The sequence below is a fragment of the Ictalurus punctatus genome, chromosome 19, assembly GCF_001660625.3.
Source record: "Ictalurus punctatus breed USDA103 chromosome 19, Coco_2.0, whole genome shotgun sequence".
NCBI lineage: Eukaryota > Metazoa > Chordata > Actinopteri > Siluriformes > Ictaluridae > Ictalurus > Ictalurus punctatus.
The window spans coordinates 24959173-24979783 of record NC_030434.2 but is presented as its reverse complement, the minus strand read 5'-3'; the positions used below and the strand labels follow the sequence as shown (position 1 = coordinate 24979783).

At 40.9% G+C, this 20611-nt stretch overlaps 1 protein-coding gene, 1 long non-coding RNA gene and 1 gene segment (V, D, J or C); all 3 read left to right on the top strand.

Annotated features, from left to right (window-relative positions):
* The first annotated feature begins 1724 nt into the window (after nucleotides 1-1724).
* On the top strand, nucleotides 1725-3804 carry LOC128635444 (uncharacterized). The gene is made up of 2 exons (XR_008398415.1): nucleotides 1725-2347; nucleotides 2850-3804. It is a non-coding gene; the product is annotated as an uncharacterized LOC128635444 (long non-coding RNA).
* A 1546-nt stretch (nucleotides 3805-5350) lies between these two features.
* LOC128635374 (immunoglobulin kappa variable 1-8-like) lies at nucleotides 5351-5826 on the top strand. The segment is given in 2 exon segments: nucleotides 5351-5399; nucleotides 5498-5826. Coding segments are annotated over 2 exon segments (378 nt in total).
* Nucleotides 5827-9377: 3551 nt separating this feature from the next.
* Nucleotides 9378-18578, top strand: LOC108262033 (immunoglobulin superfamily member 3-like). The gene is made up of 4 exons (XM_053688127.1): nucleotides 9378-9526; nucleotides 9625-9946; nucleotides 10280-10370; nucleotides 17710-18578. Exons 1-4 carry the CDS (start codon nucleotides 9436-9438, stop codon nucleotides 18052-18054), a joined length of 849 nt encoding a protein of 282 aa, XP_053544102.1. The 5' UTR covers nucleotides 9378-9435; the 3' UTR covers nucleotides 18055-18578.
* The last annotated feature ends 2033 nt before the right edge of the window (nucleotides 18579-20611 follow it).

The following is a 20611-nucleotide window of genomic DNA, read 5'->3' as shown; positions in this document are numbered from 1 at the left end:
AGGCCATGATTGGAGCTTTGTTTCCAACCAGCTGACATATCTTCCCAAAAAGTATTTGAGTGCATACAATGAAAAAAATAAGATGATCAGTTGGCTCTAGGTCAAAAAAGTACAAATGTTTTGATCAAAATGAAATCGAAGCTCCACTGGAAGGATATATGCCATTGAATGTTTTAAAATGAGTTTTCTTTGCTTTAGGAGCCACCGGTAAGTTCATGTATCGGATTTGGATTGGATTTCACTTTTGTTCAGTTCAGTAGTACTATATATTGTTGTAGTTCATTCAGAAATAAAGATATACATGGTTTTGAATGACCAAATCTGCATTATGAATGTGATACATTAACATTAGCCAATGTGAGAAAGGGCTTTAGTTCCTTGGAAATTACCCTGGGTTCCTTTGTGACCTCGCAGACTATTACACGTCTTTCCCTTGGAGTTATCTTTCTTGGTCGGCCGCTCCTGGGGAGTGAAACAATGTTTTTCAATTTTGACACTTTTCCCAGCTCCATATCACCAGATGGTTCTGTTGCACAGTACACCCGGAGAAACTCCATCATGCTGCAGGTGATATCTCAGGTGCTAGAAGGTGATTAACTGTAACACATTTTCAGTCTTTTTAAACTTTATACACTTCATATCAGTTTAAATCGTTGTGTATGTTTAACGTTTTGTATAAAAGTGAGTGTTTGGAGTGTGAGCGTTTCTCACTTCTCACCTAGTGATCAAAACATCTGAACAAACAGCAACTCAAGTAACTCAATGTTTGTTATATTTAAATTCATAGTAATTGTTTTATGTTGTTTAATTTACTGGAATAATTAAATGCAAATTTAATGAAGTGATTACTTTTAAAATCTAGTTACTGTAGTAGATAGAAATGATAAGTGATGGAGTGAATTTGGTTTTATTTGGAATTCATACAGTTAAGAAATAATATTTTTTTCTTCTGGTGAAAATCTGATAATTTAATATAGTAGGAACGATAGAATATCAAGTAGTGCATTTGTCTTTTTTAAACTCCTACATCTATACACCACACATCCATTTTAGTTGTCTCTGCACCCCATAAATACTGTGAAATATTAAACATTTACTTACAAACATACAAACATTTCCTGATCACTCTGAATAACTGTTTATTAATTACCTTTATTATATTTTAAATAATTAAGATTTAAATTTAATGTGATAAATGACACCTCTCAGGTCTAATTTATGACGTTTAATTAAGGTTAGTCTAGTTAAGTCTTGTTTACCTGCTTCAGTCATGTTTACCTGCTTTAGTAAACATAAAGCAGGCTAAGATGATAATACGAATGAAAACAGACAGATAACCAGCTTGAAATATTGACAGATACAATGCTGAAGTGAGACTTCACAAAGTATTAATAAGAGTCCAGGTTATTTAAAGGGAGTAGTGTGAGTGCAAACAGCTGAGGGTCAATAGTAATCAGGTGACTGTACATGGGGACAGAAGCTTGACTAGGGCTTGCAGGCTGAGGATCATGGGATGCTGATGTGACAGTGAGTTTCATTTGGAGAGGATTTGTGCAATTTGTAGATCATTTTTGCCATCTGTAAATCCATTTATAGATGTTTTTACCTGTGTTTGCTACCTGATTTCTCTGAATATATTGCCTGTAGTAGCTCAGGTAAAAAGAACATTTACTGTAGTTATGTTCAACTCCTACTTATTAAACTTGCATGTGTCTACATTTACATGAGTCATTCACCACCAGGGTGCAGTGTGACACCATAAATACATTCAATGCTGAGGTCAGGCAGCTCTTAAACAGCTGGAAATTCCATGTACAATAAAGTTCATGATTCCAGCTGGATCCAGGACTTTATTGGACTATTTTTGTAAAATTTCACAAAGTTAGGAATAGGGATGTCACGAGAACCGATACTTCGGTACCAAGTCGGTACCAACATTCTTAAAACATGACGGTACTTGTCTTTCTGCCGTCCGTTGGTATCGTTTGTAAAGAAAGTACCGGGGTTGCGATTCTTCCGAACCTGAAGGGTGCAGGAAATATGCGGGAGTGTTTTAGTCGGTCCACAAGTGATAAAGAAGAAGAACTACGCACACGGGGGAAAACTGCAAAAGATGCTATGGCGACAAGTTCAGCTCCTCCCCGACTCGTCGAGAGAGAAAAAGGCAAGCGTCGAATATGGAAATACTTCGCATTCGAGGCGGATAAAAACAGACATATAATTGATTCTCTGAAGCCGGTGTGCAAACGATACCATCGTTCACTTCAAACAAAGGGAGGAAACACCTCGAATTTGGCGAAGCACCTGAAAGACAGGCACCCCGATCTCTTCAAAGAATTCAAGATGAGTGAGTTTCAAGTCATATTAACGTGAAACAACCTGTAAAACTTCTAATCCTTATCCTGAAAGACGAGTCCTATATTATGTTAGTTTGAGGCAGGTGCATTGTTGTCGTGAAACCAGCTAACGTTATGCTCCATGTAATGTTAGAGATAGACAGTTATTTGTTAATGATGCTGACACATTGCAATGTTATAAACTACCTCTGAATGGGCCACCATGCATCTCCATTCAGCCCGTGTCCTGTCAGATAAATATAGCCTCATGTCACTAGATTAAATAATCATTTTAATTTTAATGCTTTTAATAAATCTTTTCGGCCTGAGACCATGTCAGTGAATTTAAACTAATGCTTGCATTCAGCGTATAAGGTGTGTGTTCAGGAGCGCACCTTAGCACCTGTAGACTCCACTGTTTCAGTCATTGTCAGACCGTGTTGGATAACTAAAATCTCTCTCTCTCTCTCTCTCTCTCTCTCTCTCTCTCTCTCTCTCTCTCTCTCTCTCCAGTATCAGCCAGAGGAGGATGTCCACCAGGAGAGTCAGGAGCAAAGTCAGCAAACATTAACACAGCCAACCTTAAGAGTAGCTTATAAAAGGCACAGAAAACATGACAAAAACGCAACGAAGAAAGGAAACTGGACAGGGCAGTTTCTGAATTTATATTCATGGATCAAGTTCCTGTCTACACTGTAGAAAAGCATGGATTCCAGCAAATGCTTCAGCAGTTCAACCCCAGATACCAGCTACCAAGCAGAAATTACTTCATGTATACAGAGTTCCCCAAACTATACACCGAAACCAGAGACCTCATTTCAGAACCTCTCAAAGAAAAAACATTTTATGCCTACATATTGTAAGGGAATTAGCCCGGGGAAGGGCGGAGCACAGACCCACAAGAGACAGGTTTTAGTCAATACGGGGGTTTTATTTGTGAGTGTGAGGGGTTTTGTGGGGGTGTGGCTGGCATGGTGACGTTCTCGAGGGCGTGTCGGGGCTCGCAAGAGGTGTGTGTGGGTTTCCCGTGCCGTCATCCACCGTTGAACGCGATCTCACCATCCGGCGGTCTTGTCCGCAATCGAACGTAGTCTGTCTCTTAGCCGTTCTCCTCGCAGGGGCAGAAGAGCGTCCTTTTATACTCTTCCGCCGTTGCCTGCGTGGTGGAATTTTCCCGACGGATTCCCCAATCGCCGGCCGGTGTAGCGTCGACGGTCCCGCCCCACCGTGACGGTCCTTCCGGGCTGATGGTGTGTTTGGCACGAGGCTGTCTGCTTCGTGTCTGCGCGGCAGTCGGGGAAGGAGCGATTTTCTTATCATGCGCGCCGGCTGTCGGTCCGTCGCGACAATATTTATTATATATCTATTTTGTAATTCCTTTTTTAGATTATGTGACTGTTGCCAATATTGTATTTTGTGTTTTATAATGCTCAAATGTTTAAATAAAGGAATTAATGTTTAAGTGTTATTTATTTATTTTTACACACTGTGGTATCGACTTTGGTCTTGAGTATCGTGTATTTTTGCTGGTATCGGTACCAACTACTGGATTTATGGTATCGTGACATCCCTAGTTAGGAATACTCTGTATCTGTGGGATTGTCCTCCTGTACTGATGTTCCTGTCTCAGACTAAATAAAGTGAATAAAGTGTAAATCCATCACAGTTTTTCTGTAGTAGTGTTGAAGACCTGGCCAGTGCTCCTGTAACAACACGAGACGGTAACCAGGAAGTAAGCGCAGGAGCGATGTCTTTATTAATAAATCAAGCAAATAATAAACAAGGAACGCGGTGTATACTGAACAGGACTGGCTAGATTACACATGGGACTAAAGTCTAGGCCTTACACAAAAACAAGGAACCAAGACCGCTAGCATGCTACACGCATTCGCTACTACATACCAACTCATCCTACATAACGTAAACGAATATAATACTGCGGGAAGTGCACAGCAACATGAGGGGTTTAAAGAACAAACATCATTAAACTAAAATCACAGACACCTGGAGTAAATCAGCCAGTGCTTGCACACGGGGAATAAAAACACGAAGACTTGTGTCCAAATACAAAAAGTCTCGTGCATGATGGTTTAGTGGTTAGCACGTTCACCTCACACCAACAGGGTTGGGGATTTGATTCCCACCGTGTGTGCAGAGTTTGCTGGGATTTCCTCTGGGTACTCTGGTTTCCTCCCTCCAGTCCAAAGACATGCATGGTAGGGTGATTGGCATGTCTAAACTGTCAGTAGTGTATGAATGGGTGTGTGAATGTGTAAGCGATTGTGCCCTGTGATGGATTGGCACCCTGTCCAGGGTGCACCCCACCTTGTGCCCCAGGCTCCCTGGGATTGGCTCCAGATTCCCTGTGACACTGAAGGATAAGTGGTACAGAAAATGGATGGATGGATGGATTACTCTTTGTTAGATATGGGCAATAAAAGGGATCAGTAATAAACTATGTTTGTAGCCTGTAATGCAACTGAACCAAAAGGAAAATTGGCTTCAGACGGATATAATTTCAACCAACTAATAACTGTTTCTACAAGAGTTTTGATATACAGTCAGGTAGAATTCCATTACTGTCTGTTATTTTTAAGTCAGAACCAGGTATGGTTTATGAAAAGGTAATTTCATGTAAGAGAGTGAGAGAGAGAGAGAGAGCGAGAGCGAGAGAGAAGTGAGGTGGAAGTGAGATTTGCATGAACAGGACTGAAGAGTTTCATTTCTCCCAGAATAGAGCAGAAACTTCAACAGATGTTCAACTTCCTTCAGTCAAACTCACTGAAGCACAACACACAGCACTGAATCTACAGCTAATCTACAGTGCGCGCGCACACACACACACACACACACACACGCACACGCACACACACACACACACACACACACACACACACACACACACACTTTGCATTGCCAGTCCATGCTTCAGTGCTCTGCGGGTGTTTATAGCCCTGTGACTTTAACACTTCATGACTGAGAGCTGCTGCTCAGCAACTTCACCCACAGCAACCATGACTTTGATCAGCGTCTTCATCTGCACACTGGCCCTCTGGACTCAAGGTGAGAGTTTAACATCAACTCACAGCCTCACACACTTCATTTCATACGAATTCTACACCACTTTACAGCATAGAAACACAATCTATGTTTCTCTTCAGGATCCAGAGGTCAGGTGACTGTGACTCAGACTCCTTCAGTGCAAACTGTTGATCCAGGAAAAACAGTCACCTTCAACTGTAGAACCAGTAGCAGTGTGCTTGCTGGTAGCTATCTACACTGGTACCTGCAGAAACCTGGAGAAGCTCCTAAACTCCTGATCTACAGGGCTACTACTTTACAGTCAGGAACTCCAGCTCGTTTCAGTGGCAGTGGATCTGATACTGACTTCACTCTGACCATCAGAGGAGTCCAGACTGAAGATGCAGGAGATTACTACTGTCAGAGTTACCATTATATCAGTAGTAGCGGGGTGTTCACACAGTGTTAGAGCGCCGTACAAAAACCTCGGTCAGTGAGAGTGCACAGAGAAGCACTGCTGCAGCTGGGAGCGACTGCAGGTGCTGAGGGGGAGGATGTGATACAGCACAATGACACACACTGTGGACGAGAGACAACACACCACACTAACTCACTAATGCACACACACATCTGTGAGAGGAGTCCACCTTTCTCAGCTGTGGACATACAAACTATTCCTCATCATTCTCTTTCACTGCTTAGTAATCATCTTTATCCTGTTTTAAATCATTAAGAAAGTATTTATTATATTTATATTTTGTTGCACATAAAATTGAGTTCTTCATGTTTAATATCAAACACTATTAGATTTAATCATTTATTATAATAAATTTAATGTTCAGTGTATAGAGCCACATTATACAGCTGACATTTAACTGAATGTGTTTTTAATTATTAACAAACCATTAGATAATAATAATAATTATTATTAAACCATTAGATATGATTAATTCAGTCTAGCATTCTCAAATCAGCATAAACACGAGAATTATTTAAAAGCATAGCAATTAATTTAAAAATAAATATAATAAACAAATGTAAAATCTAATGCAGAAATACACATGTAAATGTTTTTTATATCTTAATCCTTCATATTTAAAGAGTGTTTTAAAATAAATACATTAATTTCAGTAACGCAGCAAGGACACTGCGTGATACAGGAGTTTGTGTGAAACGTGTGAATATGATGCTTTATTTGTAATTAATTGGATGACATTAATTAGAAACTCTGTAAGGCACTGGTTGTATTTTTACATTAATGATTAACTCCAGTGTTTTACAGTTTCATGAATTTATTGCAGTGTGAAATGTAAAACTTTTGTCTGGTTTTCTGTACAGATTCTTCAAAAACACTGCAACATCAGCAGCATCAACAACCCGAGACCAACAACAACCACACAGAAGCTCTGACCAGTCCTGCTCCTGACCAATCCCAGTCTGCTCCTGACCAATCCCAGTCTGCTCCTGACCAATCCCAATCTGCTCCTGACCAATCCCAATCTGCTCCAGATCAATCCCAATCTGCTCCTGACCAATCCCAATCTGATCCTGCTCAGACTATCTTCAATCTCACCCATTTCTGCAGAATGCTTGATCAATCCCACCCACTCCCACATAAAGTTTAACCATTCCCACCCACTCCTGCAGAAGGTTTAACCATTCCTACCCACTCCCACATAAAGTTTAAACATTCCCACCCACTCCCACATAAAGTTTAACCATTCCCACCCACTCCCACATAAAGTTTAAACATTCCCACCCACTCCTGCAGAAAGTATGACCAATCTCACTTGAGGACTGTACCACAAAGCAAGCTCAACAGTCTTGGGGCTTCAGTACAATAGCCGACTTCACTTAACAAAACATTCATAAACTGGGTTTTCTGGTATCACGACGTGGGTTAATAACTGGTTAAGTCGAGCCAGGCTTTCCTCATCAAGTCCTGTGCACGTTCACTTTAAAAAGAGCAGATCTCACTCTGATCCAAATGCTTGTTGGAAAAGCTGGAGACGGATCGGCTAAAATAGCTGACCGTGTAAATAAATCAGTTGTAAGAGGTCATTTTATTTAAATTCACATGACACTTGATGTAAAAGTAATTGTAAATGAAATAATTAGCAGTAAATTATGAGTAATTGTTAATCCTTTAAGCTGCAATCCCAACAGCGTTAGGAGATCTCGGCAGCAGAAAAGACCAAGTATAAAATATTTTACAAAGTGGGCCACTTGTCTTAATGTTCTTACTCACGTCATTGTCTGATTTCTTTCTCTGACAAACTGCCCTGATAGTGTTCTTGTTACAGATAATAGGAGAAAGAATGAATAAATAAAACCTGCCTGTGGTCCTCCACCTCCAGATTATACACTGGCTGAAGAATTGGCCCTTTAATGGAGGACCATAGCTCTGAAATCCCTCTTCTGACCCAGGTGTCTCCAGCATATCAAAGTCTGGCCTGGCAGCACTACACATGAGGTGATTATTGTGTTCTGAACACAAGTGACTTTAGTGTATTCAGTACATTAATTCTAGCCAAATTTGAACATAATCCTGATATACAGATGATCTCTGTGTGCTCTGAGAGCTCTCTGGGAGGAAACTCACTCACTCACTGCTTTCATATGAAATTACCACAGTGATCTACACAAAGTCTTGTACATTCAAATTTATCTACTAGCAATATTTTCCTGCTTAATCCACAGGGGAAAAGCCTTCCTCCAACCTAGGACCCCCATCTATAGCTGTACCAGCGTGACCTCAGAGGTACATCAGTATTAAAAATGTGAATTATCTCACAGGGAGTTTCTCCTTCCTAATCATGCTTATACTGTGCAGCACTGTTATCTTTACAGTCTTAAACAAGTGAAGTGTGACTTGAGAATCCCAAAGGTCATTTCTCTCCTGATCCGAGTTTTTGCAGGATCTACTTAAACTGACCCTGAGGTCCAGGCAGTGGCAATGGAAATGGAGTCAGGTACTTGCAGACGTACCCTCTCAGGTGTCTCCAGGTAGCCCATTAAATTAATCCATGATGCAGAATGGACAGGAAAATTTTAAGAAAAACATTTTAAAGCAAATCCATATACAGTAAGGTCGTCATCATTCATACCACGCTGTACATGGTGATATAGTGTACACTCCCTGAGAATACGAGTCCTGAACTGACCCAGGCTGGTAATACTGGTGGTTAGGGACTGAACACAGGTCATATAAACAGGGGAAAATGGTTTAATGAGGTCCATATTCATGTTCTGTTAAAGCCCAGTTACTACTAGATATTTCAGCAAGTCTGAAAATGAATACTCTACCTGAACACTGATGCTATGCACTGACTGTAGAACGGCAGCTGTTTTTTTCTCTGAATATATTGTCCATAGTAGCTTCAGTAAAAGAACAACTATTTATGGTCAACTCCTACTTATTAAACGTCTACGTGTTTACATTCACACGAGTCATTCAGCAGCAGGGTGCAGTGTGATAAACACAGTCAGTGCTGAAATCAGACAGCTCCTAAACAGCTGGAAATTCCATGTACAATAAAGTTCATGATTCCAGCTGGATCCAGGACTTTACTGGACTATTTTGGTGTAATTTCACAAAGTTAGGAATACTCTGTACCGGTGGGATTGTCCTCCTGTGCTGATGCTCCTGTCTCAGACTAAATAAAGTGAATAAAGTGTAAATCCTTCTGCTTATAAAGTTTCAGACAGTTTTTCTGTAGTAGTGTTGAAGACCTGGTCAGTGTTCCACATTTAAAAGAAGGTGATGAATTATGCTTAATTTCATGACTGTCATCACTGTCTGTGTCATACAGAGTTGAAGTGTCGAGTCATGAAGGAGCTCAAACTGGAATTTTGGTAAAATGAAGAAATCAAAGTACAACAGACACTTAGCTTCACACAAACAGACTGATTTAGTGTTTAACCTGAGAGAGAGAGAGAGAGAAAGAGAGAGAGCAGTGAGGTGTAACTGAGATTTGCATAAAGAGGACTGAAGAGTTTCATTTCTCCCAGAATAGCAATTGCCAGTCCATGCTTCAGTGCTCTGCGAGTGTTTATAGCCCTGTGACTTTAACACTTCATGACTGAGAGCTGCTGCTCAGCAACTTCACCCACAGCAACCATGACTTTGATCAGCGTCTTCATCTGCACACTGGCCCTCTGGACTCAAGGTGAGAGTTTAACATCAACTCACAGCCTCACACACTTCATTTCATACGAATTCTACACCACTTTACAGCATAGAAACACAATCTATGTTTCTCTTCAGGATCCAGAGGTCAGGTGACTGTGACTCAGACTCCTTCAGTGCAAACTGCTGATCCAGGAAAAACAGTCACCATCAACTGTAGAACCAGTAGCAGTGTGTATGGTGGTAGCTATCTACACTGGTACCTGCAGAAACCTGGAGAAGCTCCTAAACTCCTGATCTACTATGCTACTAGCTTACAGTCAGGAACTCCAGCTCGTTTCAGTGGCAGTGGATCTGATACTGACTTCACTCTGACCATCAGAGGAGTCCAGACTGAAGATGCAGGAGATTACTACTGTCTGAGTGACCATTATATCGGTAGTAGCTATGTGTTCACACAGTGTTAGAGCGCCGTACAAAAACCTCGGTCAGTGAGAGTGCACAGAGAAGCACTGCTGCAGCTGGGAGCGACTGCAGGTGTTGAGGGGGAGGATGTGATACAGCACAATGACACACACTGTGGACGAGAGAAAACACACCACACTAACTCACTAATGCACACACACATCTGTGAGAGGAGTCCACCTTTCTCTTTATTCTACTCTGCATGATTATGTCACAGTCACACTGATGGACACATAATGCAGTCAGATAAAACCATAAAGTACTGACTCTACTGCTGAGACACTGAGACTCCTCTCTCATTCTCCAGAGTCTCTGTGTGTTTCTCCAGAAGAGACTGTTATTATCAGCTGCAGGACCGGTGTGGATATTGTCTGAACCTTCAGAAACCTGGAGAAGCTCCTAAACTCCTGAAACACCAGGTATATCAGCATCAGTGTGGGATTCCACCTGGTTTCAGTGGGAGTGGATTATGGGACAGAATTTGTAAAAGTCACTTGAATATGCAGGAGATCAGTACTGTCAGACACAACTCATGCTGGTGTGGTCAACAGCTGCTCATAGCAGGGTCGCTGATCTTCATTTGATCATTTATTCCATAATCACTCCTTTTTGTTCATTTTGATCCCAAACTTTCTATAAGAAAGATATCAATTCTGTATCTAATACAGTTAGGGTTAGGATTACACTGATGTCCAATAACGGCTTGTACTTCTTTTAAACTCCTCACCATTACATCGAACACAATAATGGACTGAGCCTAGCTTACCTTTGTGCACTTCTCCAGTCCTACTGACCATTCCACTCTCTTAGAGCGTTTTCAGACCTGTAGATCTGTGATTTGTTCTGAAACGGGGACATAAATTGTTCAGACGTTTCATTTTGTCCTTGGCACGGTTTGCTTTCACAAGGCAATTCAAAATCGTCCCAAAATGTGTTTATGCAAGTCAGGTGTGAGGAACCGAATTGTAAACGAATACAGATTGTTTTGGTGCGGATCCGAGCAAGATTGCAGTGTTCATATATGTCTAAATGAACCGAACCAAGGGAGAAAACACACCAGGTTCCGAAACAAACGCTCCAAATGAGCCAGGTGTGAAAATGCCCTTAGATCTGCTGACTCGGGTCTACCTTCCACTGCGCGCGCGCACACACACACACACACACACACACACACACACACACACACACACACACACACACAGCTCTTGTTCATGAGCACTAACTCTAAAAATGCTCATAATATTTGGAACAAGACACACTTCTTTACACAACGCTGCAATACACACACTCAAAATTTATATTAGTAGTTACTATATGTGGTGATGTCATAACTGATTTAGTCTGTAGCCACGCCCACATCCCCAGTTTCCACCCATGACACCCATTCCAGCTCCCCAAGTTCTGATCTTCTCACCTGTTACCAGTTCATCTCATTTGCTATAATGTGTGTACCGCTCTGTTAGTTACTCTCATTGCTAAGTCTTATAATGTGTATTATCCTTGCTCTGGTTTTAAGAGTCTTGCTCTCTTTGTTTCTTTTAAGCATCCTAGAGGCAGCCTTTATTTTGTCACATATACATTCAATTAGAAAATATTTTATTCACATTTCCCAGCATGTTAGGAAGCTGGGGTCAGAGCACAGGGTCAGCCATGATACAGCGCCTCGGGATGAGAGAGCGTTAAGGGCCTTGCTCAAGGGCCCAACAATGACAGTTTGGTGGTTGGGGCATGAACCCCTGACCTTCTGATTCATAACAGCAGTAAACCAAATATAAAGTCATTAAAAATATTTCTAGAGACCATTTTTAAAAACTGGAAATGGCGACCTGCAATGAAAAAGTATAGTTGAAAATATCAAGTGGGGGACTTCCGGCTGAGCATGTAAGTGAGAAGGCACGAGTGGAGTGAGCTCCCGAGCATTTTATCTTTTAATTGTACTTTTCAGGCAACCTGAATCTTTTCTAAGACATTTGGTGCGCTCCTTTTCAATTATTTGGTCCACGACTATAACCAGAAAGTAATTCTGAAAGACTACGGAAACCTAAATCTTCACCGAGCACGACGAGTCCTGGTGACAAGCTACCGCTGGATTTTGAAAATCTCCGCACCACTTTAATAGCGGCGCTAACATCTACCATCACAGTTCAGGTGAAAGCAGCTATCGACTCCGCTCTGGCCCCAGTTGTTGCGTCGTTTGAGAGTTTGAAATTGGGCACTGAATCACAAAATTCCTGCTTTGAACACGCGTCTCTTGATATTTGGGGGAGATTTAAACTGTGTTATTGACCCGGTTTTGGACAAATCTAGCGCTGTTGCAAAGGCTCCCTCTGCAATGGCAAAGGTGTCCTCTGAGTTTATGGTTCAGAATGGTTACATTGATCCGTGGAAGTATTTTAACCCCACAGTGAGAAAATATTCTTTTTTTTCTCACGTACATAAATCGTTTTCTCGCATTGATTACTATTTTTATTAATAAATCTCTAATTTCTCAGGTTGTAAACTCTGAATATCTACCAATTGTTATGTCAGACCATGCTCCTCCAAGTCTTGACATTCTTCTACCTTCACATCGCGCCTTTCGTCCACCATGGAGGCTTAACTCTCTACTTCTATCCGATTCAGCGTTTTGCAAGTATATCTCTACTTCAATAGATGATTTTCTTCTTACTAATCAAACTGATTCAATCTCTTAGTCTTTACTTTGGGAAACTTTAAAGGCCTTCTTAAGGGGACAGGTAATCTCTTATTCTGCTCATGCCAATAAGCAACGCAAGGATAAGAAAAAAGAAATATCGGATAATATTCGAGCCATTGATGACCAATATGCTCTCAACCCGACCCCTGAGCTGCATAAACAAAGGCTTAATTTGCAGGCGGAGTTCGAGTTGTTATCGACAGGTGAGGCGGAGAGGCTGTTGTTACATACACGTGGCAATTATTATGAATATGGAGATAAGATCGGTCGGTTGTTGGCTCACCAACTGCGTAGCTGAGTGGCCTCGCGCTCTATCACTCAGATTATGCAGTCCAGTGGTGCATTAACCTCGGATCCTGTAGAAATTAATTCAACTTTTAAAAGTTTTTACTCCTCTTTATACTCAGCTGGATCTCCTGACAATTCAGGTAACATGGACCATTTTCTTGGAAATATTAATTTTCCCGGAGTTGACCCTCTATTGGCATCTGAGCTTGACAGCCCCATCACCTTAGATGAGATTACTAACTCAATCAACTCATTGCAATCTAGGAAATCACCTGGCCTGGACGGGTTTCCTGCCGAATTTCATAAGAAATTTCATGTTGTATTGGCCCCATTACTTCTGGCTGTATTCGAGGAATCCTTAGAACTAGGGACGCTGCCACAAACATTGAGACAAGCGTCTATAACTCTATTGCTCAAAGATGGGAAGGACGCGACATTATGTCATTCGTACAGACCTATTAGCCTCCTCAATGTTGATGTCAAGATTTTAGCCAAACATTTGGCCTCTCGTTTGGAGGGGGTTCTCCCTAGCATTATTTCAGAGGAGCAAACCGGGTTTATAAAAGGACGGCATTCCTTTTCTAATATTCGTACTCTACTTAGCATTTTGTATTCAAAACAAAACAGCGCCTCATCTGAAGTGGTCATCTCTTTGGATGCAGAAAAGGCATTTGATAGGATCGAATGGGAATATCTTTTTACGGTGCTAAGGAGGTTCGGCTTTGGGGATGGACTGATATCATGGATCCGTTTATTATATGTGGAACCGCAGACTTCCATATATACCAGCGATGCTAAATCTGACTATTTTACTCTGTCACGGGGTACGCGCCAGGGATGTCCTCTGTCTCCCTTACTTTTTGCTATAGCAATTGAGCCTCTCTCGATGGCGCTTAGAACTCTTCCTGTATTTCAGGGTATAATCCACAAAGGAATTGAACGTAAACTAGCCCTATATGCTGACGACTTACTACTTTATGTTACAGATCCGATTGCATCAAGTCCTGAGATAATACGCATATTAAATGACTTTGGGAAATTTTCCGGGTATAAACTGAACCTACAGAAGAGTGAATGCTTACCATAAACCAATCTGGCCAAAAAATAAAACAGACTGAAATATCTTTTCATTTGGAGGACTCAAAATTCAAATATCTCAGAGTTAATGTCAGCCGTTCTTATTCCGCGTTAATGGCGGCGAATTTTACACCCTTAATTTCCTACATGAAGTCGGCTTTCCAAAGATGGGCAGCTCTACCATTATCCCCTCTTGGTAGAATAAACACAGTAAAAATGAACATTCCTCCAAAATTCCTCTACCTTTTCCAGTCCATACGTTTTTTTTTTTTTTTTACCCAAATCTTTCTTCAAGAATATAGACCAATTAATCTCCTCTTTTGTATGGGCAGGGAAAACTTGGGGGGTTTCCAAATTTTCACTTCAGAGGAGTCGACTAAGTGGTGGCCGCTCCTTGCCCAATTTCATGTATTATTATTGGGCGGCTAATATTCAGAAACTGGTGCTCTGGGTGCAGGCCCTCTCTCTTCCATGGTGCCACTTAGAAGTGAAGTCTTGTACTTCAACCTCCCTCCCTGCTATGGTGTTCTCCTCCCTTCCTATAGCCCTTTCACAATACACAGATAATCCCGCTCTAAAAATTTTCTATCAGTTTCGCCGTCATTTTAAATCCATCTCGGCCTCAACCATGACACCTATATGTGATAGCCACCTCTTTCTCCCCTCCTTTATGGATTCCACGTTCTCTTTGTGGGAAAAGAAGGGTCTGAAACGCTTTGAGGATCTTTTCATTAATAATGTGTTTGCAAACTTTTCTGAATTATCCTCGTCATTCGGTCTGCCTCCGTCTCACCTATTCCGTTTCTTTCAAATGAGGCATTGTGTCTCCTCCCTATTCGCTGGTTTTCCCTCCTTACCTACAAAGTCTGCATGGGAAGAGGTGTTCAAGCTGAATCCTAATAAGGGTGGCATTATTTCACGGATATATGCAACGATCTGTTCACAGGACGATTCTTACAATATCAAAACCATTAGTGCTTGGGAGGAGGAATTGGGCCTGGAGCTTGAGGATGATTACTGGGGCAGAGAGTTAGATAATATACGTACCGCCACGTCATGTGCTAGAGTTAGTTTCATACAATTTAAAGTGGTCCATAGAGCTCACCTCTCTAGGAGTAAACTGTCTAATATATATCCCAATGTTCCTGACATGTGAAAAACGCAAACTTTCGCTGTGTAACCTCAGTCATATGTTTGCACTCTGTCCCAAACTGCAGAACTTTTAGAACTCTTTCTTCAAAACTCTGTCCGACATTTTTAAAATCAAATTGGATGTCTGTCCTTTAATTGCCATCTTTGGTGTTCCATCTCAGCGTCAGCCTCTGAACCATAAAAAAGCTAGTGTTGTGGCTTTTGCATCGTTACTTGCTCGGCGCAGAATACTGTTGTCTTGGACCTCTCCACAACCCCCCTCTATATCAGTCTGGCTTAAAGATTTAATCTTCATTTTAAAACTTGAAAAAATCAAGTACAACATCAGAGGCTCATTTTTGGGAAAATGGGCACAATTTATTACCTACTTCAGTGATGTATGCACCCTGGTGGTGGACTGAGGAGAGGTGGACTGTAATTCCTGAACATTTTACCCTTTTTTTCTTCTTTTTTGTTGTTGTTGTTATTTTGGGTTTTTATGTTTGTTAGTTTTTTTTTGTTTGTTTGTTTGTTTTTTTGTGTTTGTTTTTTTCTCCGGTTGTTTGTTCATTGTTTTTTTTTGTTTCCCCCTTTCTTTTGGTTTTGGCTGTGGTTGTTTGTTGGGGTTGTCGAGTGGGGTGTTATGTACAATGTAAATTTTCAATAAAAATTCTATGATAAAAAAAAAAAAAACTTCTAGACATTATTACTGAGTGAGAGAGAGAGAGAGAGAGAGAGAGAGAGAGAGAGAGAGAGAGAGAGAGAGGGAGAGAGAGGGAGAGAGAGAGAGAGAGAGAGAGAGAAGTGAGGTGTAAGTGAGATTTGCATGAACAGGACTGAAGAGTTTCATTTCTCCCAGAATAGAGCAGAAACTTCACCAGATGTTCAACTTCCTTCAGTCAAACTCACTGAAGCACAACACACAGCACTGAATCTACAGCTAATCCCACTCTCTCATCACACTGATCATCACTATTAACTCCAATAAAAGAACACACAACGTCCAAAACTCAGCTTTATTTCAGCAAAAACTACAGGAAGAGCAACAGGACAGTGAAGAGAGTAAAGACAGAAATGTCAGCATTGTGTAGAATTGAAACTCTATTGTAGATGGATCATAAGCAGCTCTATGTTAAACTCTATCTTGGATCCACTAGGTTTAACACTGACTCTTTCTGAACGTGACCGGATGATCGACGTTGTTATGGGAGACCCTACAGCTGAACTCCTCCCCCTTTTCCCAGAGGTCTTTGCTGAGGGTCAGGGTGCTGCTGCGGCTGTAACGGCCGTTCTTCTCTTCTTCTGCGCTGGTCAGAACCTCGTTCTTCACCTGTGAGCCGTCCACTGTCCAGCTCACCAGCGCCCCCTGTGGAGAGTAGCCAGACAGCAGGCAGAGCAGCGAGGCCGATCCCTCAGACAGCTGCAGAGGGGACGGAGGGAGCAGAGACACGGAGGGAGCTGTGGGACCCGCTGGAGAGGAGAAACACACACACACACACACACACACACACACACACACACACACACACACACACACACACACACACACACACACACAATTAGAAATGATTATGAAATATTTCTGTAACTTTGTGGAACTGTCTGATCTTACAGAGTAATTAAGTCTAATAAAGTCTGACTTCATGACTGAGTTTCATTGAGTACTTTATTATTAGACATCAGTTTCAGTGCAGAGACAAAACAAACATGTTCCACACTGTAATTTATCTGGGAAAAATCATTTTTATAACAAGTGTTATTACTTTATAGTTCAAACCTTCAGCATATTTAACTGCAGCAAATACAAATGTAGCTGATTACAGAAATATTCATTGTTTAACACAAACACACACAGCAGCTTTCATCTGGATTTTACATCAGCACAAAGTAACTGTATTTATGAAATGTTTATTATAGAGGAACTGCAGAGTTATTGCATGTCGAATATATAGCGAGTGTGTAATTATTACATATTTAACATCAATAATTGTAGATTTGTTGAATGTTCAAGAACATTGATATGGGATCTGTTCTGATACTGAAATGTGATCCTCATCAGAGCTTAATATTACACAATAACATCAATCATGCGATTATAAACATAAATAATCTGTTTAGTTTAAGTTTATTTATTCATGTAATTAGTAATGAACTAAATGGATTTTGTGTTAAAAGAAGAAAACACACTTACTGTTCACCACGAGTTTGGAGCCTCCACCAAAAGTGTTCCACAGTGATACATTCTAATGAAACCATCGTACAAAAACCTCCATCACACTGCAGTGCACACACACACACACACACACACACACACACACACACACACACACACACACACTTTGCATTGCCAGTCCATGCTTCAGTGCTCTGCGAGTGTTTATAGCCCTGTGACTTTAACACTTCATGACTGAGAGCTGCTGCTCAGCAACTTCACCCACAGCAACCATGACTTTGATCAGCGTCTTCATCTGCACACTGGCCCTCTGGACTCAAGGTGAGAGTTTAACATCAACTCACAGCCTCACACACTTCATTTCATACGAATTCTACACCACTTTACAGCATAGAAACACAATCTATGTTTCTCTTCAGGATCCAGAGGTCAGGTGACTGTGACTCAGACTCCTTCAGTGCAAACTGTTGATCCAGGAAACACAGTCACCTTCAACTGTAGAACCAGTAGCAGAGTGTATGGTGGTGACAGTCTCGCCTGGTACCTGCAGAAACCTGGAGAAGCTCCTAAACTCCTGATCTATGATGCTACTAGCTCATACACAGGGACTCCAGCTCGTTTCAGTGGCAGTGGATCTGATACTGACTTCACTCTGACCATCAGTGGAGTTCAGACTGAAGATGCAGGAGATTACTACTGTCAGAGTCACCATAGTGGTGGAGTGTTCACACAGTGTTAGAGCGCCGTACAAAAACCTCGGTCAGTGAGAGTGCACAGAGAAGCACTGCTGCAGCTGGGAGCGACTGCAGGTGCTGAGGGGGAGGATGTGATACAGCACAATGACACACACTGTGGACGAGAGAAAACACACCACACTATCTCACTAATGCACACACACATCTGTGAGAGGAGTCCACCTTTCTCAGCTGTGGACATACAAACAATTCCTCATGATTCTCATTCACTGCTTAGTAATTATCTTTATCCTCATTTAGAAATTATTTATTATATTTTGTTGCATATATGATCTACCAAAAGACTTCTTTATGGTTAATATCAAACACTATTATAAAGTTAATATTGTATTGTATAAACTTTAATATTCATTAAATAGAGCCACATTATAGAGCTGAGACTGACATTTAACTGAACATTTCTTTAATTATTAAACCATTAGATAATAACTAATTCAGTCTAGCTTCTCAAATCACTGAACCAGATCATTGTTAAAAAGCATGACAAAATTTATTTAAAATTAATTTAATAAACAAATTTAAAATTCTAAAAAGGTGTCCAGTGTAATACATAAATATATACACATGTAAATGTTTCTGCGAACCTTTATTCTCCATATTTAAACAGTGTTTTTAAAATAAATACATTAATTTCAGTAACGCAGCAAGGACACTTAGTTATACAGGAGTTTGTGTGAAACGTATGAATATGATGCTTTATTTGTAATTAATTGGAAGATATTAATTAGAAACTCTGCAAGGCACTGGTTGTATTTTTACATTAATTATTAACTCCAGTGTTTTACAGTTTCATGACTTTATTGCAGTGTGAAATGTAAAAATCTCCTCCGTTATTTTGTATAGATTCTTCAAAAACACAGCAACAGGGTCAACAACCTGAGACCTACAACAACCACGCAGAAAGTCTGAATAATCCCACCTGCTCCTGATCAAACTCTGACCAATCCCGCCCCACCCAGTCTCACAGAACAAACATTTCCATGCGATTTATCTGCAGAACCTTCTACATGTTGAATATTAATGCTCTGGCACAGGAATATGTTGCATAGCAATCTATCAAACTTTAACTTGACTGCTCTGTACGTCACCTTCTACACCAACATAATGTAACCACGTCCACCTCTACCAATAAGCTAGGTGAACAAAACTGATATGTAATTAATCATTTTACTTCATTTTTTAAACATATTGAGCATAGCCCTCTTGAACTGTAGTTTGGAATGAAACATGGAAAGTCTCTGTATTTTCAGTAACCTAGAGAATTTACAGACAAAAAAAATTTTGCATTTTGAAAGTACCCACTTTACCATACCACGTTGCCGAGGGCAACGGGAGCGAGCTGGCATTTGACCCGGCACTTTTCAAACTGAGGTGGTGGACCAGCACTTCAGGCAATTACAAACAGGTCTAAAAACCAACCAAAACGTCCTGTTCAGCTGGGTGGTGGGACATTTCTCCTAAAGGGGATCTTCAATGGCGTTCACTGGTGCTTAAAGAGGAAGATGCTGTTTCTGTAGCACAGCTTGAGTCAGGGCTGAGGTGCAGATGGAGCTGGTCCTGGCTGAAGGTTGAGGCCAAAACAGAGGTGAATGGAGTCCAGCACAAGTTCCCCTGGTCACAGAATTTTAATAAAAATATGCAAAATGTAACCTCTGATCGAAATAAATAAATTACAGAAACAAGGGCTCTCATGCCCTCTTGGCACACTGCCAAACCGAGATGGCTGGTATACCAAAAAGTTCAAATGAAGTGGTGTCAATAAATGAGTTTTTTTTTTATTTTTTTTTTACTTGAAGCAAATGTTGTCTTTTCCCTTTATTTTCTTGTCAGAGTGCACCAGAATGCTTCGGGTTCATGTTAAACTCACAAAAATGTTCTTATGGAGGAGGAGTTTATAATCATTTACTGCAAAAGCTCATTGGAAATAACGGAGTTTTAAACATTTTGTTTGCGTTTTTGTGTTGTTGTTTGCCGAAGTGCATTATGGATGTATTCCAACGTTCCACTGAATCATACACGTGTCTCTTAGTTCAGTGCTTTGTTCTTTACATGGTTTTCTCAAGCTGAAGAGCAGAAAATAAGGATGAAATAAAATGTGAATAAAAACCAGAAAGCACAAAAGAAAAAGAAAAATCCCAGTGTAGACTCTGGCCGATGTACCGTTGTTGAAAGAGTCGATTCTCTTAAACGATTCCTTGCGGTGAATCTGCACGTTGGAGCCGTTTGGAGTCTCAGGCATGTAGATAAAGCCGTTACTCGCGCAGTGTAATGAAGGACTTCCGCATTGATCTGAGTGGCCACCGCGACCGGAAGTGATTAGATTCAGCCCGGCTTTGTACACTCACTGCTTGTAAGATCTTCCGCGGATTACTCTTAACGATGTCGGCCGCATTGTGAGGTTGGCATCTGTCACTCCGTCTAGTAAGAAGGAGAACGGCTTTAAATGCTGTGTTTCCACTTATATCCACAACTCTGAGCGGAAGTATTCTCAAGTTAACAAGCTAGCTAGCCTCGTCTGTGACAGTTCATACTCTTATACGT

Excerpts from the sequence above, each read along its gene's own strand:
- LOC108262033 (XM_053688127.1), top strand. The coding sequence starts at position 9,436 with ATGACTGAGAGCTGCTGCTCAGCAACTTCACCCACAGCAACCATGACT. Across the intron at positions 9,527-9,624 it reads ACTGGCCCTCTGGACTCAAG|GATCCAGAGGTCAGGTGACT; the intron begins GTGAGAGTTTAA and ends GTTTCTCTTCAG. Across the intron at positions 9,947-10,279 it reads AGTAGCTATGTGTTCACACA|AAGAGACTGTTATTATCAGC; the intron begins GTGTTAGAGCGC and ends GTGTTTCTCCAG.